The sequence below is a fragment of the Podarcis melisellensis genome (genome assembly GCF_964234715.1).
Source record: "Podarcis melisellensis genome assembly, chromosome: 13".
Classification (NCBI taxonomy): Eukaryota; Metazoa; Chordata; class Lepidosauria; order Squamata; family Lacertidae; genus Podarcis; species Podarcis melisellensis.
The window spans coordinates 32,886,840-32,913,826 of NC_138545.1; the positions used below are offsets into that span (position 1 = coordinate 32,886,840).

Below are 26,987 nucleotides of genomic sequence, written 5' to 3' on the forward strand. Positions count from 1 at the left end.
AGTCCTGAGTCACTAGCCTGGTAGAAGTTCACAAGGTGAGAGGCGAGGTCTGAAACAGGGAGCCGGGCCGGGACAGGAACACTCGAAGATCAGAAGCAGAAAGCCGGGCGGGGAACAAGAACGCTGGAAGGTCCGAAGCAGGAAGCTGGGCAGGAAACAGGAATACTGGAAGGTCTGAAACAGGGAGCTGGGCGGGAACAGGAACGCTGGAAGGTCAGAAGCAGGAAGCCGGGCGAGGAACAGGAACACTGGAAGTTCAGGTCTAGGTCCGGGTAAGAGCAGGTACTCCACAACAACGTTGCTCCCGCAACCTGGGACTGGGCTGACTGACCTTTATCTTCTCTAAGGCCAGGGGCGGCCCCGGCCCCCAGGAGCCCCGCCTCTCCTGGCCTTAAGGCGAGCACTCCTCCTGGGAGAAACCAGTTCCCTTCGCCTCTCTGCCCTAAGCCTCTGCAGTTCAGGAGAGGCCGAAGGGTTACTGGGCCCCGGGGGAGGCTCACCTGTAGACACTGAGTCCTCAAGCACCTCTGGGGCCAGAATGGTTTCACCTGGTGCCTGCTCCTGAGGATCTGGCACAGGTGCAGGCTCCTCAGAATCTAGGCCTTGCCCCAGTTCAGCCGGCCCTGGAGGCGGGGACTCCTGTGCCGGCTGGGATTCCTCCGGTTCACTCTCAGAATCGGAATCCCAGGCCATCACAGCTTGCTTCTGCCAAGTCCCCTTCAGCATCAACAGCCTGGAATCATACATAACCTGTAGACTGAGCAGCATTCCAGCCATTATGGGGGTAGGGGTGGTTTCATCTTAGGAGACTCTTTTCTTCACCCAGTTAAGGCATGCTCTCTCTAATGGGACGTGGGTCTAAACCACCGAGCCTCTTGGGCTTGCCGATCAGAAGGTCGGCGGTTTGAATCCCCACGACAGGGTGAGCTCCTGTTGCTCTGTCCCAGCTCCTGCCAACCTAGCCGTTTGAAAGCACACCAGTGCAAGTAGATAAATAGGTACTACTGTGGCGGGAATGTAAACAGCGTTTCCGTGCGCTCTGGTTTCTGTCATAGTATTCCGTTGCACCAGAAGCGGTTTAGTCATGCTGGCCAAATGATCCAGATAGCTGTCTGTGGACAAACGCTGGCTCCCTCTGCCTGAAAGCGAGATGAGAGCTGCAACCCCATAGTCACCTTTGACTGGACTTAACCGTCCAGGGGTCCTTTGCCTTTTTATTTTTTTTGCTGTCTCTCTAGCTAGGTTGGCATCCGTCCCTCAATGAATTTTAACATCAGTGATCAATTGCACATGTATGTGACGTGTCTTTGTGGATCAGTTGTGAAAGACAGGGCATTTATATCAGCTGACATCACTTTAAAAAGATCTCTCTTCCTAACCCCACCCTCAATGCTGTCTCTATTGCCCAGTATTTAGTTTCTCATCTCCGTGATCCTCACCCCTCTTTCCCTGCCCCAGATCCCATTTCCGTCTCATTCTAACCCAGTCCCTGCCCCCTCCAGTTCTCACTACCAGCCCCAAACCGTCAGCTTCCCCCCAAAAAACTGTCACCCCCACAACCTCCCAATAAATCACACATGCACAATAGATGGAATCAATTTCACTTTTGGTTGTCCAGCTGAGTGGATGTGCAGCAGGGCTAGGGAATGCAATGCGCTCCAGATACAGTCGTACTACAACTCCCATCAGCCCCTGTCAGCATGGTCTGTGCCCAGTGATGATGGGAGTTGTAGTCCAACAGCAACTGGAGAGCCACCTCCGATGCGCAGGCATGTGTGGGGTCACAGACGGTGAGGAAACAGCAGAACCGACCCATCCTTAATTTGAGTGGGGCTTGCTCAGGCTGCATTTTAAGAGGCAGCTGAAAGGCTCTGGCGCCTGAATCGCTTATACGCCACATGGTGCACCTTGGGAGTCAGGTACCTCTGGGCATGCACAAAGTGCTCACTGCAGAACAATGAGTCACCGCTGTCTGCAGAGGGGGGAAATAACCACAGGGCGGGACGGGGCGAGAGGAACAGAAGAGGCAAGTGGCAAAAACCTTACCGCATGGAGAATGGTTCATTTTGCCTCCTCTTCCCTATCTCTTGCTGTGCAGCCGAGATGCTGTTCCTGTTCTGGGGAAGTTTTCTCTGCTATGCCACTCGGACGGTCCCTTCTGCTTTCCACGAGCCTCGCTACATGGGCATCGCCCTCCACAACGAACTGATAACTTCTGCTGCCTTTCACGTCGTCAGGTGAGAACAAATCACAGAACTGGAAGGGATGCTGAGCAGATCCACATCATAAATTTAAAGCACATGGGCTTGCCCTCCAAATAATTGTGGGAACTGTAGTTCCCCCCCGAGAGCTACAATTCCCTTAGCAAACTAGAGTTCCCAGGATTCTTTGCAGCAGAGGGTTTGCCTGTACTTTGAATGGGCACTGAACATGCTTTAAATGCATGGTGTAGAAAATCGTCCGCTGCAACCCCACTGCCTTGCTCAGGCAGGATCTGCAATGCAGGGTGCAAACCCAGATAAAGTGGGCTGTTTAGACCCTACTGCAGCACCTCCAGTGACAGAGACCCTACCAGTTCCTGAAGCACCTGATTTCTACGGTCAAACTGTTAGGAACTTTCTCAAATTTCCCCCAAATCTGCTTCCCTGCAGTATCTGCCCTCACTGGTTGTACAGATTGCCGTAGTAGTGGGACCCAGAGGAGTTCTGCTTTGGGCTTGGCATAGTGTAGGTGCTTTGAGCATGAGCTGAGAGCCGGGAAGTCCCTGGTTCAAAGCTTGCCTCTGCCAGGAGATCGGAAGGTGGCCAATGGGCAAGGCAATCTCCTCTTAGCTCCAGCACATGACACCTGCAATTAGACTGATAGTAACCCCAATGCCTCTAGGATGGCCTCTCCCCATGTGAACCAACCCAGAGCCTCTGTGGCAGTGCTGGAGGAGGGTGGCAACACAGGAACAGGGCCTTTTCCCTGGTGGCTCCCCACTTGTGGAATGCTTTCTCCTAGGCCACTTCCTATAGCGCCATCTTTCTTTCTTTTGGTGCCAAGCAAAAACTTTCCCTTTTATCTGGGCTTTTAGCCCTTAATTTGAAAGGTTTCGAGTACTGTACTCATGGCCTCTTTTAGTGGGGCAGGATCTAGAAGATCTGCCTGATTTGCAGAGGTGTGTGTGTGTTTAAAAACGGCTTCTTTTGGTTGTGTTTGTTGTAACCGGCTGTCTATATTGTGCTTGAGTCACTTTGGTGATGAAAGCAGCTTAACAACGACAGCCTACCTTTCAGGATTGTGCTAAGTACTACGGAAGATACTGTCGTACCTTGGAAGTCAAACGGAATCTGTTCCAGAAGTCCGTTCAACTTCCAAAACGTTCGGAAACCAATGCACGGCTTCCAATTGGCTGCAGGAAACTCCTGCAGCCAATCAGAAGCCACGGAAGTCACATTGGACGCTCGGGTTCCAAAGAACGTTCGCAAACTGGAACAATTCACTTCCGTGTTTGCAGCATTCAGGAGCCAAAACGTTCGACTTGCAAGGCGTTTGGGATTTAAGGTACAACTGCAATACATGCAAAGTTCTGAGCGAAAGTAGAAAGCGCTAAAAGATTGTCAAGGCTGCCACTAATTTTGGCAGGAGAGGATTCCAAAATTCAACCGAACACTGCTGTGTGTGTGTGTGTGTGTGTGTGTGTGTGTTATAAATGAGCCTGCCATCATTCTAACAAAGAATGTATCACAGTTTAATTTTCCTATCCACCTTTTTCCTCTAATGCACTGCCACCCCATTTACTTCTGGCTTCAGGTTTTTCATGGTTCCTTCCTTGCACCCTGACTGGACACTTCTGCTGTTTTTTATTCATACACATGTCACCACCACCATGACGCTTGCACTTCTTTTCATCCCAAAGGTATGAAAACTCCAGAATTTGTTACAAAACTGTGCAGAGGCAAGATACCTCTGAATACTAGCTGATGGGGCAGAAAATGATGAGTAAGAACATAAGAAGAGCCCTGCAGGATCAGGCCCATGCTCCATCTAAGTCCAGCACCCGCTTCTCACAATGGCCACCAAACAGCCATGAACTACCTGCTCCGCATATGAACCTATGCAGCTGGCTGATTAAGGAAACAGAACATTACATTAGAAGGGGCACGATAAAAGTTTATTGTACTGAAAACATACACTAAAACTCTGAACTGGTGATCTCTATGGTCCCAGGCAGAGGGACCTTTCTACTCACCCAGGCCTTTTGGGGGTAGGGACTTGTGTTCCCACTACCTGGGTCTCTCAGCTTTAAGTTTCAAAGTGTGCTTTCGTTTCGTTCCAAGGTTTTTAGAAAATAAAATTGTTGCCCTTTTTACTGTTTCACAGAACCATAGAATTGTAGCGTCGGAAGGGACCCTCCAGATGTTTTTTGGACTACAATTCCCATCATCCCTAGCTAACAGGACCAATGGTCAGGGATGATGGGAATTGTAGTCCAAAATATTTGGAGGGCCGAGTTTGCCTATGCCTGATCTAGCCCAAATGCAGGGATATGCAGTTGTCCCAAACAGGGACCGAACCTGCAACCTTGGCATGCCCCGCTGAGGACCTTAAGGTCCACAAATGACAACACCTTGGAGGTCCCAAGGCACAAGGTGGTTAGATTGGTCTCAACTAGGGCCAGGGTCTTTTCGGTACTGAGCCCAACTGGGTGGAACACTCTGTCACAAGAGACTAGGGCCCTGCGGGACTTGACATCTTTCCGCAGGGCCTGCAAGACGGAGCTGTTCCGCCTTGCCTTTGGTTTGGACTCAGTCTGACGCTTATGTCTTCCCTCCCCTTACGGTTTTGATTTATGGGCTACTTTTAAAATGAGGGTTAACCTGTATTTTAAATTGGGCTTTTCTTTGTCCCCGCCCTATTATGTTTCCATTGTAATTTTACTGGTGTTAGCCACCCATAATTATTTATTATTATTATTGACACCACACTCTTAAGACGACTGAGCTATCCAAGCATACCATGCTGTTTTGACTTGTTTTGCAGGGCACCCAGAGAATGCCTGTTATGATGCAGCTCTGTAAACATACCGTATTTTTTGCTCTATAAGACTCACTTTTTCCCTTCTAAAATATGTGTGCATCTTATGGAGCGAATGCAGGCTGTGCAGCTATCACAGAAGCCAGAACAGCAAGAGGGATTGCTGCTTTCTCATGTGCAGCGATCCCTCTTGGCTTCTGAGATTCAGAATATTTTTTTTTTATTGTTTTCCTCCTCCAAAAACTAGGTGCGTCTTGTGGTCTGGTGCATCTTATAGAGCAAACAATACGGTGGTTAGTAAATGAGCTGGGGGGGGGGAGAGCATAGTGCAAATGCAGCCTTAAGATGCAGATGGCCCTAAGTCTAGAAAGAGAGGCATTTTTTCCCCTGTAATCAGCCTCTGAGCTTTTTAGGAAGCGGCAAGCTTGAAATGGGAAGATTGGCAGTGTACTGCTGAAAGAGATTCAGCAACCCATGTCTTTCTCCCCACAGTTCCTGCATGCAGGGTCACCCTTGCGGGAGGAAATTGCTGCCGAGGTGTACGAGGACGAGCTGGACCTGAGGCGATCGGGCTCCTACCTGAACAGCAGCATCACGTCAGCCTGGAGCGAGCACAGCCTCGACCCCGATGACATTCGGGTGGGTGGAACACTCAGGACCTTCTTTTGACGCTAGCTATGCCAGAAACTGTGCAGAGTAAGAGTTGCCTTTTGCAGTCTTTCTCCTGAAGCAAACCAAATCCATACCACACAACCCGAAAGTCCAGGAAAGCTGGGGTGGAGGTCAATATTTCCAGGCGATCTAGCTGCCTTTCTTCTCAACCTAGGGCTTTGGTTGTGGGGAACAAATTGGGAGCGGTGGGGGTAGTGATTAAGCACTGACTCGGTGCACGTGTACAGCAAACAGACCTTTTTTGTGCATGTGTACTTTTCCCAGCACAATTCCAAGTGTTGGTGCTGCCCTTTAAAGCCCTAAATGGCCTCGGCCCAGTATACCTGAAGGAGCGTCTCCACCCCTATCGTTCAGCACAGATATGGACATTGAGGTCCGGCTCCAAGGGCCTTTTGGCGGTTCCCTCTCTGGAAGAAGTGAAATTACAGGGAACCAGGCAGAGGGCCTTCTTGGTAGTGGCGCCCGCCCTGTGGAACGCCCTCCCATCAGATGTCAAGGAAATAATAAACTCTCTGACTTTCAGAAGATATCTGAAGGCAGCCCTGTTTAGGGAAGTTTTTAATGACTGATGTCTTAATGTATTTTTAATATTTTGTTGGAAGCCGCCCAGAGTGGCTGGGGAAACCCAGCCAGATGGGAGGGGTAGGGGTATAAATAAATAAATAATAATTTGCACACCGATAACATCCCATCTGTGCCATCCATCCCTTACCACTCCATTCATGTTCACATATGAATGGATGTGCATTCATACAAACATTCAGTGGCTGGGAATGGGGCAGGCAAGCCTGAGATGCTTACCTTCCATTTCTTGCTATGGGTCAACCGTACGTGTCGAGGCCACATGGGAGAACTGAAAACCTCACTGTGGTCTGCCCCACCCAGCTAAAGGCTTCTGCCAACAGTCCTTCCTTGCCTCCTTTCCCATGCCACAACTGGCCCCTGGAAACGCCAGCATGGAATGGGGGGGACCCATGACCCTTAATACTAGCTACTTCCGGTCAGTGCTTTTGGTTTCAAGGGGGTACTCAAGAGTACGCAGTACCGGGACCTCTTTTTTTGTTGTCAAAAAGTGTGGCACTTACTGTAGTGACTTCATGGTGAGTCCCGGCCCCTATTTTTCTAGAAAAAAGGCACTGCTTCTGGTGATCCTAAGGATAGGGGGCCCAGGAACCTCCAGATGCCATTGGACTCCCAATGCCCATCAGCCACAGCCAGGGATTATGGGAGTTGTAATCCAGCAAAACCCGGAGGGCTCGCAGGTTCTGCTCAAGGAACAGAAAGCCTTGCATTTATAAAACCCCACAGTGTTGTCGTTGAGCCCCTACGATGACACAACTGTTGCCATTAGGCTTTTGACTGAATAAGGGTTTTCTTTTTGTCTTCCCTCTTCCCCCCCTTTTGTGTCTGTGTCCCCCCGCTTCACCGCAACTGCCACCCCCCTCCCCGCTACACATAACATGTAGGATGAACTGAAAAAGCTTTACACGCAACTTGAGGTTCACAAGACCAAGAAGATGACGGCCAACAACCCTCATCTTCAGAAGAAGAGAAGTTCCAAGCGTGGCCTGGGCCGTTCCCTCATGAGGCGCATCACCGAGATCCCCGAGTCGATGTCCCGGCAGCACAGCAAAGAGGAGAAAGACGGGTCTGTGGGGGGAGGGAGCCGCTCCGGGTCCTACAAGCGCAGGCCCTTGGATTCCGGCAGCTCGAGCATGAAACTGAAAGAGGACTCCTCTTCCAGACACAAGGCAGCCTCCTCGCTGAAGAAGTCCCACAGCACTTACGAGCACGTGAGGGATGCCAAGGAGAACAGCTTACCAGCCAGGCACGACAGCTGTAAAGAAGCTCCTTTGCTAGACTCGCTGATGAGGAAAAAGCTAGCCAAGAAAGCCTCGGAGAGGTCCAACAGCGACTCTCTCGACGACTCGGCTCCTCTGGTCTACAAGTCGGCCAGCGCTCACAACCTAATGGCGGATAAGAAGCCTCTGCATCCCAGGCCTTCCCCTCTGCAGAAATCCCTCAGCGTCGTCACCAGCACCAAAGAGAAAGCCTTGCTCCTCACCAGCAGGGCCTACTTGGAAGACAGCAGTAAGCTGGCCCAAGACAAAGGGAGCAGAGCAGCTGTGGAAAGTGACTCTGCAATGGAAAGTGATGTCTCCGGGCACACAGAGGTTACTGACGTGGCCTCGGAGGTGGCAGCAAAACAGCTCCAGAGGGACGATACCTCAGAGGGAACCGTGAGCTCCCTCCTGGAAGACGGCAGCTCCAGCAGAGAAGCTGCAACGGCCCCCTCGACGCCCTCAGAAAGCAGATCCCAGAAGCATGTCACATACGCGTCCATCAGGAGCATCAGCGTCAACACATCCGATTTGCTTGGGAAGAGGCACCCGATCAGCAAGAAGATACCCCCCGAACCACCTGTCAGGCAGCAAAGTTTGGCTCACAGCCTCAAAAGGAAAGACTCTGCTCCTCAGGGTGGCCTGGACCAAATGCAACCTTCTTCTGAGCCCTGCCCAGGTGATCTCAAAGATGGACCCATGCTGGCAAACATATGTCCATGGGAAACGGAGGAGCCTCTGGCAAAGGCTGAGACAGAAAGGACTAGGCAGGCTGAAGGAGCTGTGCCACTTTCTTCCCCGGTGGCGCTAAACAGGCTGGCCTCCATGGCTGCAGAAGTCTGCCCTTGGGAAGTCATGGAAGTGCCTGTCCCGAGCAAAAAGGACTCTGAGACAAGCGAGTCAGACAGCCAGAAGAGTTCTCCTGAGAAACAGCCCCAAGCATCCATTTCCAAAAGCTCCATGAAAGGCTTAGGCATGGCCATCAAAGCGTTCAACCGGTCAAGGATAAAGACAAGCATAAGGGCAAGGAAGGATGCCGAAGAAAGCCAGAAGAAAAATGAGAAGGATGCCAACGGAAAGAGTGAGAAGCCCAAGTTGGCAGCGACAGCCTCAGTGTCTGCCGGAGGAGGGTCACCAAGGAAACAGGTGATTGCAGAGACCAGGGCAAAGGTAGTCAGCAAGCAAGCAACCATTTGTCCCTGGGATGAGAAAGAGGAGGAGGAAGAGGCACTTCCAAGCACTAAGAATAGTCCAAGCAAAGCGCTGGAGGTCTGTCCTTGGGAGGTCAGCACAGAAGCAATAGGTTCCCAAGGTGCTGGAGAGGTGCACCCTAGCAGGCTGGAAAGAAGCAAGAGCCAACGGGAATCTGTGTGCCCCTGGGAGAGTGTGGAGGAGGATCAAAAGCGAGAGGGCAAAACTGCTACCACTCCCTCTCTAGTGGTTTCCAAGGCAGACAGCAAAAAGGCAGAGGCGTGTCCTTGGGAAGTGGCTGAGATCCCAGCCAGCACAAAAACTGACCAACCGTCCTGGGGAACCAGCAGTGCCTTGACAGAGGACAAGGCAGTAACAGAGGGCAGAGGGAAGCCTTCTGATGGGCCCAATAAAGGAACATCTTTGAGAGAGGCTCTTCCAAGTGAATCCCAAGAGAAGGCTGATTCCAGAGATATCAAGGAGCTCTCTCTGGGAACAGAGATTGAGAAGAGCCCGGACCTGTCCAAGGGAGACCGAAAGAAACCTGGGAGCGTTGAGAGCAGGAGGGCACAGGTTAGTCCTTGGGAATCTGAAGAGGTCGACATCAGTGTTAAAACACAGATCTGCCCTTGGGAAATGGAAGAACTTCCATCAAAGATAAAGACATCTCGGGAGGAGAACGAAGGATCCTCCAAAGAGACAAAGAGCACCACCCTGCTAAGACCATCAGGAGGGAAAGAAGCCAGCCGCCAAGAAGACTCTGTTTGCCCCTGGGAGTCCATGGAATTGCCAGGGGGGAAAGATGCTCAACATGGAGCAACTCTAAGGAAATCTGACAGCGGAGCAGACGTCAAAGCAGCAATATGCCCTTGGGAGATGAGCGATGCAGCATCGGAGAAAGTGTGTGGAGTTTCAGGGGAAGGCTCCAAAGGGACTGAAGGCAAAAAGATCAAAAGTCCATTGTCCAAAAACAGGAAACTGGAGAGAGACAGCAGCTATCAAGGCACTGTTTGCCCTTGGGAGGATGCAGGTGCTGAAGGCTCTTCTACAAAACCTGCCACCCAAACACAAGAACCGCCCAAAGCAGCTTTGAAGGCATCAAGCAGTGGGGAAGGTAAAAAACTGGAGGTCTGCCCTTGGGAAACTGAGGCCACTGCAGTGTGTCCCTGGGAAGCAGCTGCACCTTCATTAGAAAAAGGACCGAACTGGCCTGAAGGAGAACCTTCCAAGGGCATTATATTGCAGGCACCACATCCCCTTAAAACACCAGAGGACAACATACAGCGCGGCTCTGTCTGTCCCTGGGAGGACGTGGTATTGGAGGGTACTTCGCTAAAGCCCTGTGCAAAAGCTTTAGACCCAAGTAACATCAGCTCAAAGAAGGCTGACAGCTTCCAGAGCAAAAAGGCAGAGGTTGCTCCCTGGGAAGCACAAGAGGCAGAAGCAGGTATTAGAACAGCAAGCACAGTCTCCAAAGAGGAGAAAACAGGACCTAGGGATACAGCACCAGAGAAGGGAAGCAGCGGGACTAGAGAGCCAGTCTGCCCATGGGAGAGCACAGGTAGGGAAGATCCACTTATCCAACCTAAGCTCAAGAGTCTGGATCTGTCCAAAGGCAGCTTGAAATTGGACCGTGTGGAAAGCCAAAAGGCAGAAATTTGTCCGTGGGAAACTGCAAGCGCCGACGTTGGTGCTAAAGCAGAAATCTGCCCCTGGGAAGTGCCTCCAGCTCAGTCAGAAAAAAGGTCCTCAAAGCAAGATGCCAATAGGGCAGCAAAGGTGGTTGGAGACACCACGTCTAAACCTCTGGAGAAGGCAAGCAGTCCACGAGACTCTATCTGTCCTTGGGAGACCGTGGACACCGATGACCTGTCAACCAGGCCCAGTGCTAAGAGTCCGGGCCCATCTAAAGCCGGCTCTAAAAAATCCATTAGCGTTGAAAGCCTTAAGGTGGAGGTGTGTCCCTGGGAAAGTCAGGAAGCAGAACCCAGCCCTAAGGCAGATGTGTGCCCATGGGAGATGCCTTCAAGTCCGGTAGGCAAGAGGCCATCGCCAGAGGGTGCTGGGGCTCGTGAGAGCCAGAGGGCTGCCCCACTGAACCAAGTAGGTGCTTCTAAAACAACAGAGAAGGTGAGAAGCGCTCGAGAGTCTGCCTGCCCCTGGGACAGCGCAGAAGAACCCGGTGAACTCTCTGCTCAACCTGAAGGGTCCAAAATTCCTACCAAGAAATCAGACAGTGTTGAGAGCTTAAAGGCAGAGGTCTGTCCTTGGGAAGTAGCTGAAGGAAGTGCGGTGGGGAAGAAGGAGGAGGGTGGGGTCGCCAAAGGGAAAGACGGCAGCAGGAGCCCCTCCCCACGGGTTTTATGGAAGCCAATGGAGGAGCTAAGTAGCTCGCGAGAGGACATCTGTCCATGGGAGAGCATGGAGATTGATGAACCTTCAGGAAGGTCCGGAGGCCAAAGCCCAGCCCTATCCAAAGCTGGATCAAGGAAATCAGACAGCGCTGAAAGTCTACGGGCAGAGGTTTGTCCATGGGAGATGGAGGAAGAGGAAGCAAGCAGCACGATGGACATCTGCCCATGGTCTGTAGCCACAGCCCCATTTGAAAAAGGGAAGGGAATGGGGAGGCCACTTGAGACTTTCCAGGGGAAGAAAGGCAAGGCACAAAGAAGTCCAGACTCAAAGAAAGCTGGAGGAGAAACATTTAAGAAGATAGAGAAGTCAAAAAGCCACCAGGAGTATGGTGGCACCCGGGAGAGTATGGACTTTGAGAAACCACCTGCCAAAAGCACCCGAAGTCTAGATCTGTTGCAGGTCAGGACAGATGTAACCAGCCCTCAAGAATCCATCTGCCCTTGGGAGAGCGTGGAACTGTCCAGCAGCAGAAGTCCAGACCTGTCCCGAGCTAGCTCAAAGAAATCAAGCAGCGCCGAAAGCTTGAGGGCAGAGGTGTGTCCTTGGGAAGTTGAGGACGAGGAATCTAGTGGCAAGACTGAGATGTTCCCCATGAAAATGCCGCCAGCGTCAGTCACCAGGGGGGCATCAATGCAAGATGCAAAGGGAGCATCAACGGCCAAAGCGCTGACCGCTCCAGGTTTGAAGACAGCTGGGGGAGAAATTGCCTCTAAGAAGATAGAGAAGACTCAAAGCCATCAAGGGTTTTCTCACCCCCAGAAAACTGGCGACGAATTATCAGTAAAAGGGAGTAAAAGCCTAGATCTATCCAAGGTTGGCTGCATTAAATCAGAGAGTGTTGAAAGTCTAAAAGCTGAGGTTTGCCCATGGGAGACCCAGGAATTCGGATCTCCTGCCCAGGTTGAAGTGTGCCCATGGGACCTGGCTGGGGCGCTGTTCGAGAAAGGGACAGTGAGTAAGGATGTGGGTGCCGTTTCAAAGGAGGGTATCACAACAGGTTCAAAAGGCCCTGAAAAACCACCAAAACCTCTGCAGAAAGGGACAAGCATTCGAGAAAACATCTGTCCATGGGAGAGCATGGACGCTGCAGAAGTCTCGATTGCAAGTGCTCCTGCCACTGCCGCCTCCAAGAAGCCCGGCAGCACCGAAAGCAGGAAGACAGAGGTCTGCCCTTGGGAAACAGATCAGCCGGAAGCATCCGCTAAAGAAGACGTTTGTCCGTGGGAAGCAGGAACGCTGTTGCCTACTAAGAATGAAAGACACCCGACACACACTGGTGGGACGGAGAAGGCAATGGCCAGCGTGAAGAGCTCCCAGAGCAAAGAGACTAGCCTGGCCGGACACAAGCCTTTGTGTCGCAGTCTTCCGCCCCGAGGTCTAAGCAAAGGCAGCAGCCCATTTGTGGATACACCAGCAAGACGCCAAGGTGACCGCCCTGCGGCTGACGTCTGCCCTTGGGAAGCAGAGGGGGACTCTGCATTGACTGGGGGAGAGACTGCTGAAATCAGCAAAAGCTTATCTGAGGTGTGTCCCTGGGATGAGCCCAGCCCTGCTGCCGTCACCGCCACTTCAATGAAAAGCAAAGAAGGGAAGGAGTTTGGGGCGGGCGAGGCGGAGGGTCCCCCCAGCAAAGCCAAATCAGACATCTGTCCCTGGGACTGTGACTGAACCCGACGCAGCTGAGGACTCGCTTAGAGAGAAAAATCTTCTTGAGAAAGGACTGCCCGTGCAGTCGCAAAATGGCTCAGGTCAGCTGGCTGCCCAGATTTGAAAACAAGACTTCTACCACCTCTGGTGATGCTGCTGACCACATTTGATACGGGAAATGCACTATGCTTGGGCATTACCAGGCTGGCGGACTGCTGTTCGTTAGAGAAAAGTTGTACCTTCCTGCCTTCATTTGCAGAAAACCCAAGCTAGCTGCTAAAGTCTGCACGTTCCGTTCTGTGTGTGTAGCGTGTAGAACCCAGCCTTGCCTTGACGTCCCCCCAGGTGTTTCCAGACCACCCACTCCTGATGTCTGCAAACAACACCACCTGGATAACATGCTCACATTAAACAAGTAAATTAATAAGAGGGGCTTTGAGCAAGCTTGAACATCAAATCACAAGGGAACTGGGAACTATTCAACAAAGAGACTTGCATAAATTACATAGGTTTCTTTCCTGGGTGGCTTAACGGGTTGGGAACAAGAACAAATGTAGTTCATTGTGGCTGATGAACGACTGGGTAATGAATCCCGAAAGTGTTACTTATTGTTTCAAGTAATGAGCGCACCTTCTGTATTCCCTTTGCAAGGGAAAGGGGATAATTCTGCTCAGGATAATCTTCCCATTTTATTCCAAACCTCATACCTGCTCTTCTCTATTTATCGCAGTAGTGGAGAACCTTTGGCCCTTCAGGTTGTTGTTGAACTACAACTCCCATCATCCTTGATCATTAGCCATGCTGGTTGGGGCTGATGGGAGTTGTAGCCCAGCGACACCTGGAGGGCCACTGGTTCCCAACTGCTGATTTATCAGAATTGGGGCCAGCCCTATCATTGGGTAAAGTAAGGCAGCTGCCTCACGTTGAGCATCGTGAAAGCGCAACAAAAAGTTTATTCTTTGCTATTATTGCATTTGCGGCAAAGAGAGAAGAGGCGCCAATGGTATTTTCTGTCTCAGGTGCCAAAATAACTTGGCTGATATTGGGTACTATACTATGCACCTTGATTTGGGGTGGGGTCCAACATTTGCTGCTCCAGCTCAGGCAGCAAAGCTTCTCAAGTTGGATCTGCTCCCAGACCCACATAAGGTTAACATTTTGTTTTTTAATGCCTCCAAAGGTATCTGAATGTTAACTTTTGGTTACCAGTCGCTCCGCAAGTCATCCCTTTGTCCCATGCCCAGATGTTTTCACATATCTTTTGGGAGGACGTGTCATGAGCAGTTTTAATAATTGGCTGACACAAAGGAAGCCTTAATGTTTGCCTGAAGTGGGGAATCTCAGAATTTTCCCAGGGATTAAGCCTGGGACTTTCCAGCCCTGCTGGATTGGACAAAAAGCCCACCTACCAGCTCAGCATCCTATTCTCACAGTGGCCAACCAGGTGCCTATCTACTGGAAGCCTGGAAACATGCTGCCTTTTCCTGCTCTGGGCCAGGCAAGTCTTTCTGTTTGCCAGCATGAACAGAGTGTGCACAGTGAAGCACACACAAGACTTCCCTGCAACTGCCTATTGCAGAGGAGTGGCAGCTAAGCTGTAACTTCTACAAAGTTTGTTCATGTTACTTGGCTACCGAAGGGAGGGGGCTAACCCTTCCTTCCTGCCTCTGCTGACCCTTAGTGTTTGAATAACAGTAGTCTTTTGCCCTTTCTTCTTAAATTGTGTGCCAGACTTTGACCTGCTTATCCCCCCCCCAAATGAAACTCAGGAAGTAGCTTTAGGTTCAGTACTAGGACGAGCTAATCAGCACTATGGCAGTCAGTAGGCTTTCACCTTGTCTTTTGGGGCATGCATAGTGGCATGGACAGAAATGACCCAATCCAAGAGTCACTGCAGGAGAGAAAAAATATCTTGGTGTGGCATCACATGCTGCATAAAGCAACCTCCATATGGTGATTGTAGCTCGGCAATTGAGCCCTCAATTTATGGGCAAAGTATCTTTAGGTTGGACAGGGAAGGACCCCTGCCCGAAAGACAGAGAGACACAGATAGTCACTGGCCAGTTTTGTTGGAGACACACTTCTAGAATAAAATAATAATTGCGCAGCCTCAAAGAATATCCTCTGTATTCCTTATTGAGTCTCTGGTCTGACTGCCTTAGTTAGAGGCAAGCAAACCAAAACAGTGCCTGACACCGAGATGGAACATGCAGCGTCCCTCCAAAAGTGGGTAACTCTGCTGTGTCTCTGCAACTGTGAGTGACGGGATCACTCAACCACACCCGAGAGGCAGCAGAATTACACCAAGGAGACCAAGTGGGAAAGAGGCATGGCCAGAGTAGTGAATCACAGAAACACAACGGGCAGGCGGCCTCCTCTGAGGACGGACACCTTGGGCTCAAAGGAGCCTTTTGTTGATTTCTCATGGCACACTGCTGCCATGCCCTGGGGCCATCCTTTCTGGAACGGCCAACCTGGGGAGCTTGTAGTGCGATTTTCTTTGGAGACCTCTCTCTATTCCCAGTTCCTTTGCCCTGCAAGGCAAGGCTGCTCTCTACAAAACTTCACTGGGCCTAAGTCCCTCCTTTCTGGTCCAAAGCCAACTGGGTTTGCTGGCCCAGTACATGGAAGTGCGCAACAGGAATGGAGGCATCTCAGCACAACATGGCAACCCTATGGGGAAAGCCTATTCAAACTCAGCATCCCAGGAAGCATTGCCTACAGGAGATTCCATCCCAGCTGCCATTGTGCATAAGAAAATTGCCAGGACTGGATTTCTGGTAGAAAAGCCCCCTTATAGTGTACAAAAGTACAGTGGTACCTTGGGTTACAGACGCTTCAAGTTAAAGACTCTGCTAACCCGGAAGTTGTACCTCGGGTTAAGAACTTTGCTTCAGGATGAGAACAGAAATCATGTACCAGTGGCGCGGCAGCAGCAGGAGACCCCATTAGCTAAAGTGGTACCTCAGGTTAAGAACAGTTTCAGGTTAAGAATGGAACTCGAGAACGAATTAAGTTCTTAACCCGAGGTACCACTGTACAGGAAGTGAATAGGTTCAACTGGCCTGGCTTGACCCATCGGCAACCTAGTGAGGATCAAGGGGTTGAGAAATGGATTCCTGCACACATCTAAAGACGAACCCATTTAACGTGAACGTTCCATTCAGATCTCCTCCTCGCCATCGCCACTTAAATTAAGAATGGGGAACCTCAGGCCCAGGGACCAGATGTCCTCCAGGCTGCCCCCAGGCCACACCATTAACCCATGCTGCTCCGTGCCCCTCTCAAGTGCTTTTGCCTGGCTGCAGTGTGACCTTGAATTGTGACCATGCTTCTTGCTTGCTTGGATGTAGGATAGACAGACGCCCGTGAGTGTGCAGAAACCTGACTTGTGTGTGGCTGGAATGCAGCCTACTATACAATGGTAAGAGTCACATCCCTTACTCTACCTCCTTTTGCATCCAGCCTCACCTACTTTCACACCATTTGCATGCATGCAACCGCCTCCCCACCCACCCCACCCCCCCAGCTGCCCATGAAGGGTTTGTGACCCTCCAGCGAAAAAAAGGTTCCCCACTCCTGGCTTCACTTACTGAGAATCAGGAGAGGAATTCAGGGGGAAAGGATCACTTCTCTTTATTCCCCTCTCCCCCCCATGCAAAGAAACTGCAAGCAGCACACACACACACACACACACACACACACACATTTTCTGCTTTACAATAAAGCAGGGATCCGATATTTACTTTATGGGTCCCACTTCCCCCCTGTGAGCTGTGTCTCGTTGCACTTTTAGGAAGTACCGCTAATGTAGTGTGTGAGGTCGCCCCTGTCTGTCTCAGCACTGAGTTTCAAACGAGGTCATCTAATTCTGTAATAAATGTAAATACATAAATAAAAGACTTATCTCTATATTGATAGGATGTGTGTGGCTGATTCTTTAGATTTATATCAGGCGTGGGTCTTCTTTTTTCTATTTTCTTTTTTGTAACACCGACCTTGTTTTCACAATGCTCTGTGCAGAAGGAATCAGGTGCTTATCGTTACCCCAGCCAATTGTGGCTGTAGTGTTTTTTTAAGGCACATTAAAAAAACAACAACTTATTTTAGCACTGACTACACGTATAGCCTTGCTTATAAACCCCAATTTAAGAAAACAAGTCTGATATCAAGTCCACATATAAGAAGAGGATCCAGAATGATGCCGTGTGCATGTGTCAGGGAAGAGGTTAGCCTTGCCGACACCTCCACTTTGGTAAGGACTGATGATCATTCCAGCTAAAACTGACCAAGCAACAATCAGGAGAAACTCCCTGTATGTTTCTTGTAGGTAGAATATTCAGAGATGGTGAGAACAGGGGAGTTCTATTCAAGCCATTATAAGAATGCAGCGCTGTGTGTTTGGAAAATGCAATGTTCCCAAAACAACAGGGTTTCCATGCAGCTACTGCACTGTTGGGTAAATGGAGAGAGAGGCCCTCAGTTTAAAACCAGCTAACTCTAGGCTTATTCTGAAAGCCCAGAGATCAGTTCTATCTTCCTCTACCCAAGAAATAGCTGCATGCCTCTGAACATGTGCAGAAGGCTTTCAGCCAGCTTCAACCCATCTGGCATTAGGGAGCACAGCCTTCTATAACAGAACTGTTGGTTCCTGAAAGCCTTGAGGAACAATAATTGGGCTGTTTTTCTTTTTAAGAATTGAAACACTTCTTTCAAATCTATTAATTTACTGAACAGCAAGTAACAGGCTATTGCAGGCCAGTTTTTGAAGACACACAGCAGCTGGTCTGATGCAGAAAACTGGAGAGATATACAGCAGTTTCCTGAATGCTCCAAGTGCATCTTTGAGCAGCTTGTTGCAAGTTCTCAAGAACAAACGTCTGCCCATAATGCACGTGAAAAGGACTGCAACAGAGGCATGAAACGGAAGAGGCCTCTAAAGGCTGGCAGGGCTAAATTCAGCAGTGAACTCCTTGCCTGGCAATATCAAATTCTGCTCCCTGCAGATCTTCTTTTCGGTATTATTTGTACCACTGAGTCTGTGGAGCTGGTGGCTGTTGGGGAATATCCATTTCCTCGTATTCTTGTGAGGGATCCAGCGTTGGTCCTGGAATCATAACAGTCTGTAAAATGGGGACAAGGGGGAGAGAAGGGAGGAAGGATATAAAAGGAGCCCATCAATTATCAAAGGAAGCCGCTCTCCAATAATTACTATACTAGCTAAGTGTCCATCAAATTTGATTGGGGGCAGGGAGAGTTCAAGTTTTCCCCCAGCCTCCTTCTATACATCATGGAGGAAGTTGCCTTAAGGCCAAGCCTGGTTTTCCTCGTCTGGTCCTGCTCCTTTTCTTTACACCAGAAGTGGCCTTCAGACACTGAAAGGGAGATAAGAGATGCTTCTCCCTGCCAATCTCAAAGCTGCATTCAGGATGAGGGTGAGAAAAGCAGCAATGTTTAAAACTGCCTCCTCTCCAGGTATGTGCGTGAGAGAGAAATAAATGATGAGTGCTGATCTATACTGATTGATTCCACATCACAGAAGCTGATTTCAATGGGGAAGGGACTTTGTTTCTCTCCACAGGGTCCCTGCCAGTGATCCCCAGGTCACCCAGTGGCAGGAGCAGGAAGCCAGGCCCCTTCCTTCCCCACAACCACCATCCATGTTAATTTCATAAAATTTATATACCGCCTGATTGTAAGGAAAAACAAAACTTCAAAGTGCCCCTACATCCCTTTTTTTTTTACATGATATTTTATTAAGTTTCACAAAAAATTAACAACAATAATTTTAAGGGATATAGGGGCGGGGGGGAGCAAAGACGTTCGCCCCCCGCCGGCCTTCAGAAGAGGTCCTGGACCTCTTCTGAAGGCCGGCGGGGGGCGAAAGTCTTTGCTCCCCCCGCCTGCCTTCCTGGGAGAGCGGAGAAACGCGCTGCGATTCTCCGCTCTCCTGGACGGCTTTTGAAGGCAGGCGGGGGGGAGCAAAGACTTTTGCCCCCCGCCGGCCTTCAGAAGAGGTCGGGGGACAGACTGTCTTTGCTCCCCCCCGCCTGCCTTCCCGGGGGCTTTAAAATCGCCCCGGGACAGTGGAGAAGTCCTCCGCTGTCCCAGGGCGATTTTAAAATGCTGGCGGGCGGCAGCGCTGCCGCCCGCCAGCATTTTAAGATCGCCTGGGACAGCGGAGAAGTCTCTGCTGTCCCGGGAAGGCAGGCGGGGTGGAAGCAAAGACTTTCGCCCCCCGCCGGCCTTCAGAAGAGGTCGGGGGACAGACTGTCCCCGGACCTGGTCTGAAGGCGGTTTGCATAGGAACGCATTGATTGATTTTCAATGCGTTCCTATGGGAAACCGTGCTTCGCAAGACGAAAAACTCGCAAGACGAAAAGACTTGCGGAACGAATTAATTTCGTCTTGCAAGGCACCACTGTATTTAGGCATTAAAAAGGCCCCGTTTCAAATCTCTGCATGGCCATGAAGATCAGCAGGAGGCTTTGGGGAGGTCACTGGCTCATTCAACCACAGATAAAAAGCAAAAGTATCTTGCACATAAGGTAACGTGAAGAACACCAGCAACACTGGATGGCTCCCATCACGTTTGCACCCATATCCTGGAGATGCCTTTATAAATAGCGTGAAGGGATTAGCAAAACGCTGGGCTTTCCTGCTAGTAACACAGTACCTTAAGAATCGGGTCCCTTGGAGGAGCCCAAGCTGGAACAATCTTGCCGTGTAATCTCCACGGACTGTAGGGATTGGCCAGATGCCTCTCAAACACAACGTATTCCAGGACGTCCTTTGGTACCTGCTCTCCGCCGTACATCAGCCTCCCAAACCGGTCATAGATAGCTAGACTCTGGAAGAAGCAAGGTTTCATCAGTAAGCAGTGGCAGACAGAACATGTTTCATTGCATCCAGGGCAAGGGAGATTGGATATACGCACCTGTCGAGTGTGCATTCGAACCGTCACTTGTCCATACAGGTTGGTTTTGCTCACCATATCGGGACATCGCACCTGAACCACCCTAGGAGGCTCCAGAGACTCCAGAAAACTCCACCGGATAGTCTTGTATCTGTTTCCTCGGACCATTTCCTAGCAATTCAACATTTTGCGTCTTTAGCGTCAAGGGTGAGCATAGGGTTTCTAACCTCTCAAACTACGTGATCCAAGTCAACCCCACTTTCAGCAGGCGATTAGCTACAGTCCGGGGCTCCTGAAAGAAACTGGTGTACAGTCCAGTGGAAGGGATCGGCTCCTATGGGGAGCTCCCAAGTGGGGCTTTTTGGACGCCAAGTTTAACAGGTGCCAAATGCAAACCCTGCTGCCAAGGATCAACATGGAGCGCATTGTAAGGCTCCTGATTGCTCCTTTTCAGCCATGTCTTCACATGTGCCTATATGAAGTCGGTTGTAAGGCAGGTGGACGTGGCTTGGGGGGAAAAGCCTCCTGGGCTAAATTAGGACCACAGGCTGGAGTTCCCTCTGCAGTGCTATCGTTTTATTTACAGTGTGTGTTCTTTTGTTCTTTTACAACAGGATAACGTGCAAGATCTATGAGCACAGATGCTTCAAAAGCATTTTAAACAAATGCAATAAAATCATAAAAGAGGCACTAACATATCAACATTTCTTCCTAACATTTTTAGGGACTTTCAACCCTTTTAGCCAGACATTTGTTGATCTTCTCAGATATTTACCGGGTAACAGCGTTCAGTCACTAAGGAGTGAAGCTTCTGTTTGTTAAAGCTGTAAAGGATTAAAAAAAAAAAGTATTACCAAAATGCTTATGCAGACCAACTTAATTGAGATACTGTTCTTCCTAAAAATGTTTGTTCTGTCAGCAACAAAAATAATCCTGAAGCACATTTGTGCATAATCAGGGGCAAATTCTAAACTCTTGAGAACCTCCCAAAACAGTGGCACTCTCAAGAAACTAAACTTCCTGATTTGCCCCGTCTTTAAGCATCATTAACAATGCATACACAATATCCCATTATTTGGTCACAATTAGTTAAGATGGGACAACTATTTTCCTATAACCAGACTGTGTTTGCATGAACTACATTAGTCAATGTGGGGCTTCTCCATTGGGATTTAACAGGTTACAGCAAGGGTGAGCAGAAAGCAGATAAGAAAATCCCCATGAATTGCAGACACACCAGTGCCTGGTAATTTTAGTATTAAAAAATCTGGTGTGTAGCAAGCTTCTGAGGTTCAGTGAACTCCCAATTTTGCTCAATTAAAAGCTTGGAGAAAACTCCTATACCAACCTACATTATTCAATAATCAATATTTAACCTATTTTATATCAACAGTCCTCTGGATCCGAAAAAGGCTGTGAGATATTGTGAAATTGTTGCAAGTCAGGAGTAGAAGGCAGAACCAAGAACCCACAGATATATCCTAAAGCATCTTACTTTGTCAAGTTATTGTGAGCTTCGATAAAGATGTTCTGGGCTTTTTCTGGAAATGTTTTTGTGCTGAAGTCAGGATCAAAATCTTTGATCTTTCGGATCCTGCCAAGGAAACGACAAGAGAAGTCTGATGGGGAGAAAGCAGCCATAGTTCAAGGAAAACAGTCCTCATAAAGGTTAGCACTGTGCCTTTTCGCTTCTATAGAAACTATGCTTGCACCACATAGCCTTCACACCAGCATTTTCTAAAAAGCCTTAACATTCATAATATGAGATCACTACCGCTGCATTCTCAAGTACTACTGTCTCATGAGGGCTATACAACTCTGTTTTTTTGAGGGGGGGGAATGCACATAAAATTATTGTTTTGAGCCTTTAGGGTTGGAGTACACTTAAGACATACATATAAGGGGGGGGAATAGGGGTTGCTTTCTGGAGATCTGTGACATAAACCACAGGTACTGCAAGAAAAAGGAATACAGAGTCATAGAATGGAGGCCAGAGGTCTTAGACTGACTGGCTGCCAGAGAGAGAGAGGGAGAATGAGAACGGAGGACATACGCTAGCTGTGAAACTGCAGTCTGCTTGACCTGCTCTGTCCTTTGCTTCAGCCCTTCCTTTGACAAAGACGACACGCGGGCATCTCCTTCTGGAGGAATATAAGGATCAAAGATCCCAGCTATGAAAGCAAATAGAAAACAATCAAATATAGCAACAGGTTATTAAAAAACAACAACAACAACAACAACAAAACACCACCAGCTAAACCCCTGACCTGACAAAATGTAAGATTATCTCTTGGGAGAGGCAATTAAGGTACACATTATTGCTAATTTATCAACTGAAATATTGTTGTTCAACCACACATGTACAATGTTTGACATAGCAATCATCAAATGTTGCCCACGCATGCAAAGGTATGCCCCCCCCCGATGCTATGGGGTGCTTTAAAAAAAATAAAAGAAAATGATTGTTTAAAAAACGTTAAATAAATTAAACTAACACATAATGCTGCTAGACAAAAGTATGTCTCTAGGCAGCCTACCAGCTCCCACTCAAGGAAAAGTCACACCCTGGACCCTAAAGCTACAATGAAAGCACCTGGATCACTTTTAAAAGCCGCATACCCACTTTGTGAATGGCCCCTCTACACTAAGGAAGACTCAGACAGCATTGAAGGAACATGTGAAAAGAATGAGTGAGATACCTGTTTTGCTTTTGGGCTCAAGATTTCAAAAAGTCCAGTACACAGGTTGAGCGCTATTTTAACCACCTTCCCCATAATGAATAATCACAACCACCTACCTGTGCAGGCAATATTCATGGGGCGTATCAACCGCTCATGAGGTACCACCAACCCTGCAGCCCTGGCATGCTTCATCTGCTCTTCCGGAGTTGTGTACTTTGCATTGACAGAAGGGGGGATGAAATGCCGCCTCTTTGTTCTCACTGGGACCACAAGAGAGGATGGAGCCAAGCGGGCAGCATTCAGTAAACATTCCACACCCTGTTGAACGGAAGAACAAGCAAGTCAAATCAACAACATTGAACCGCACTGCAGATAACCCACCGTTTATCTGCTTCCCAAATCAAGTTGATTTCATCTCAGATATGTACACGTTGGCTGGTATGCTCTCCTATTAGATAAGCATTCGGCACATATCAGCTTGTACATGAATGCACAGAAGGAGCAAGCAGCATATCCAAGAGATGCGTGACCAGGGCGGTGAGGGGTCTGGAAGCGATGCTGTATGGGGAAAGATTGAAAGGGCAGGGCATGTTTAGCCAGGAAAAGATGAAAGGGAAGACAACATAGTGGTCCTCAAACAGCCAAAGGATTATCAGGTAGAAAGTGGGCAGATTAGAATAATGGGTAGAAGTTGAATGGAAGCAAGTTTTAGCTAGATATTAGAAGACTCCTAATGGTAAAGAGTTGTTGAACAGTGAAACAGACTGCCTCAGGGCCTCTTTTCACTGGAAGCATTTAAGCCAAGACTGGACAGGAATGGGCCATAGCTCAGTGGTAGAACATCTGCTCTACAAACACAAGGTCCCTGGTTCAATCTCTGGCATTTCCAGGAAAGGTTGGGAACATCCCGTCTGAAACCCTGTAGAGCCACCACCAACAAGTACAGTGGTACCTCAGGTTAAGTACTTAATTCCTTCCGGAGGTCCGTTCTTAACCTGAAACTGTTCTTAACCTGAAGCACCACTTTAGCTAATGGGGCTTCCTGCTGCTGCCACGCCACCGGAGCCCGATTTCTGTTCTCAGCCTGAAGCAAAGTTCTTAACCCAAGGTAATATTTCTGGGTTAGCGGAGTCTGTAACCTGAAGCGTATGTAACCCGAGGTACCACTGTACAGATAATACTGGGCTATACAGATCAATGGTCTGACTCAGTATAATGCAATTTTCTATGTTCTAAGGTGCTATATATGTCCTGCATTGAGCAGAAGGTTGAACTAGATAATCACCAAGGTACATTCCAATTGTATTTCTCTTCTTACCAAAAAACCAGGTAGTCTGCCTTCGGGGACTGCACATTCCATATTCCCAGAATGTTTATACTTCTGTCTCAGCAATGTTTTTGCTGGCTTGATCATGTACATAGAATGGAAGGTGGATCCCCAAGGATGTGCTTTACAGAGAGCTGGCCCCAGGCCTGTTGGCAGACCAACTCTGTTATAAAGATGTCTGCAAATGTAGCATGAAGGCTGGCAACATTAACCCTACTGTGTGGGAATCCCTTCCAGATGACCATGGTGCCTGCAGACAGGCGGTCAGGTTGTAGATCCATAGCAATAGCCAGAGAAGAAATTACCACTGGGAGGAGTGCAGCAAAACTGGATGCCTTCATCTGCCCCAGCTGCAATAAAACATGTCTCTGTCACATCGTTCTCTACAGCCACAGCAGATGCTGTAACTCTCCAATGGTTTGACTTCACCCCTGATGGCATACTTTCCCATTGCCTCTTGAGACAGAAGGAACAACATATGTCTGCCTGCCTTCACAAGATCTTCTCTCTCCTGCAAAAGCACTTCACTTTCCAAAACAATTTAAAAAGGAAAGTACAAACCTACACAACTTCCCACAAAAAAGTAGTAGTCTGCATATCACTGAATAGGTATCAATAAATAAATTTTAAAAGAAAAAGAAAAACGGAAGCTGTCTGCAAAGACTAAAAGCAGAATCAGAAGTAAGCACACAAGTTCCCCCTTGTTTCCTGAAATAGTGTCTGTGAGGGATGCAAATTAACCCCCCCCCAAAAAAAAACAACCTCGGAGACATGCACACATTTAAACATAAACAAGTTTGCCTTTCCCACAGGATACAGCACACATATGCAGTAATGCACACCTAAGTAAAAGAACAAAAGCAAAATAGGGGGTGCCTTTTGATGCAGTCTCTAACGTTCTTTCTTTAACTTTTTTGCAGTTTATTTATCTTCTTTATTTCCTCTCCGTTTTACATTGCGGGGGTTTAGGGAGATCTCTTGCTTCTTATATGTTGGCAAGCCGTAACTACTCGTACGGCTAGGCAAGGCGAGGCACATGCATGCACGAGGAGATACTGAGGCTGACACGCTTCCCCCCCCCCCACCCTCCGTCCATTCCCACCGATCCGCCTCCCCCGTGAAAATAAAGTACCTGCCATCCCACGCGCAAAGGGAGCCTCGCCATCCTCCCCGGCACGGAGGCAGCCATCTTGAGACGCGCCCGTTGCATGCCGGGAGGAAGGCGGGGAGGAGGGGGGGATGAAGGGCGGAGGAAGCGGAACGCGGGGAAGTTCCAGCGACGACGTCACGGTCTCGCTCCGCCCCCCCTCCAAAGGCTCTGGTATTCTTTCTTATATTCGACGTCAGTCGTCCGTCCAAAGGAAGATATTTGGCACGCGGGCGCATGATGAAAGTGCCAGAGACAGGAGACCAGGCGTCGTTATAGCTCAGGGAGGACAACGAACGAAAAACCAATCGTCAGGCAGGGCTAGATCCGGACTTATTTGTGGTTGCCATGGGTCCGGAGTTTCCCGGGCATAGAGGAAACCCCGTTCGGCAGCAGTGTCCGCGGAGGGATGGGGTTTGGTGTCCGGGAAAATCCGGGTGTGTGGCCGCCCTTGTCTGCAGTCCCGTTTTTCCATAAAAATAGTACAAAACCTGGCAGTTTGTTGCGACTTTGAAGGGGGAAACAATTTGGGTGGGGAGGGGGAAAGCTGAACAACTTTGGCCAAAAAACAAGCAAAAGGTCAACAACTTTGCCAAAGACAGCAACTTTTCTGTCCGGATTTGTTTGAAATATGGCAACCCTATACCAGCCCCACTTACCCGGGAGTAAGCCCCGGTTAAGTCAGTCTGGTTTACTCGCATAGACAAGGCTGTTAAGTCACATTTAGCGAAGTCCCATTGTAATCAGCGGGACTGAATGGGATTATTTAAATTGCATCAGTGTAAAACAATGTGACTTAAGTAATCAGCATAGCTCCATTGATTTCAGTGGGACTAAATACAGCTGCAAATAAAACGTTTCAAGTGTCTTGTAAAGTGCGTTATACAAATGTGACACTAGATGGCGATGGTGAGCTACGGCAAATTCGATGTGTTTTTCAATTTATTTATTTTTAAAAAGCATTTTCAAAACGTTTTTTATGTGTGTTTAGATTCCACCTATGTGTGGCTAGGTCGGGGCTCAACCCAGAAATGTGGATCTTTACCGAACAGGGAAAAGCAAACAAGCACATCTGTTGCATTGGCATGTTCTCCAAAGGCACCTCTTGTGAACACACAATGCCATCACCTTCCTCAGCCTCAGTTTGTACACCTTGGGAAGCTGTTTCCTCCCTGCTTCATTTAGGGGGTGCAAGAAAGTAACTGTGTGGGGATGCGAATTCTCCCAAACATCTGCTTCTTTAGCTGTGACGATTACAAGTACTGTACTATAAAGAATATGAGGGGATGTGAGCTGCAGTAGGCCGCCTTCCTGTGTAAGCGCTCATAATGGGGAAGCCTATGGTGTTCAAAGAGCAGTTTATAAAATTGACAGAAGGGGGAGTATTATCAGGCAAAGCAATACTTCACACTATTCCCTTGATCTGAATTTTTAGTCAATACCTCCTTGAAAGGTATTGACAGTGTACATTACGCAATGTGTACAGTGTACATTACGCAATTTAAGAATTAAGCGCCATGAACCTCTCAGTTATCATTTGAAAAGAAGTCTATCTTCTAAGGCTGAATTGACTTGAAAAGTGTGCGTCCTCTCTGCCTGTTTCAATACTAGAAACTGGGGGAGGACAGGTTTCAGTGTCCTCTGTAGTTCATTGTTGTCCCCCACTCCAGGATTAGCAGAAATAAACTGCAAAACAATACAAGTAATGCAAATTCATTTCATTTGCGTAAGTACATAGGTTAGTGTTGCAGTTACTTGGGACACTGGCAAAATCTGCATTGCCTTGATACAGATTCCTTTTCCTCGCCCAGTGTATTCGCCGTCCTTTCACTTTCTTCAGTTACGGTAATTTCATTAGAAAAGGAAAACCACTAGACCAACACATAGCTTGCACCACACGTTTTTTAGGATGTCTGTGGATTTCATCATTATGTAAATAGGGGAAGTGGAAGTGACACGGCTGCTTGCCCCTTGTCTTGAGTTTGCCCTCTGGCAAATCTAGTTGCCAACCCCTGAACATTATTTTAATATTTTAAAACTATATTTATGTAGTTACCTGCCCAGCACTTCTAGGATAGGCCAATATATAGGTTTGGACGTGGATCCAAATCTTATATGGTCTATGGATTCT

General features: G+C 48.8%; 2 protein-coding genes across 2 annotated transcripts in view; one reads left to right on the forward strand and one right to left on the reverse strand.

Annotated features, from left to right (window-relative positions):
• GPR179 (G protein-coupled receptor 179) overlaps positions 1 to 13,303 on the forward strand; it is a 40,867-nt gene extending 27,564 nt beyond the window's left edge. The window contains exons 8-11 of the mRNA XM_081885542.1: positions 2,099 to 2,237; positions 3,796 to 3,901; positions 5,512 to 5,658; positions 7,158 to 13,303. Coding sequence (XP_081741668.1) covers positions 2,099 to 2,237; positions 3,796 to 3,901; positions 5,512 to 5,658; positions 7,158 to 12,806 — 6,041 coding nt within the window. The 3' untranslated portion in view covers positions 12,807 to 13,303. The remainder of the gene's footprint in view (positions 1 to 2,098; positions 2,238 to 3,795; positions 3,902 to 5,511; positions 5,659 to 7,157) is intronic.
• Positions 13,304 to 17,492: 4,189 nt separating this feature from the next.
• On the reverse strand, positions 17,493 to 24,965 carry MRPL45 (mitochondrial ribosomal protein L45). The gene is made up of 8 exons (XM_081885699.1): positions 24,842 to 24,965; positions 22,499 to 22,700; positions 21,755 to 21,872; positions 21,197 to 21,295; positions 20,477 to 20,525; positions 19,723 to 19,872; positions 19,462 to 19,635; positions 17,493 to 17,908 (listed from the first exon to the last, which is right to left on the reverse strand). The coding sequence occupies exons 1-8, from the start codon at positions 24,917 to 24,919 to the stop codon at positions 17,807 to 17,809; spliced, it is 972 nt and encodes a 323-aa protein (XP_081741825.1). The 5' UTR covers positions 24,920 to 24,965; the 3' UTR covers positions 17,493 to 17,806.
• Between the last annotated feature and the right edge of the window lie 2,022 nt (positions 24,966 to 26,987).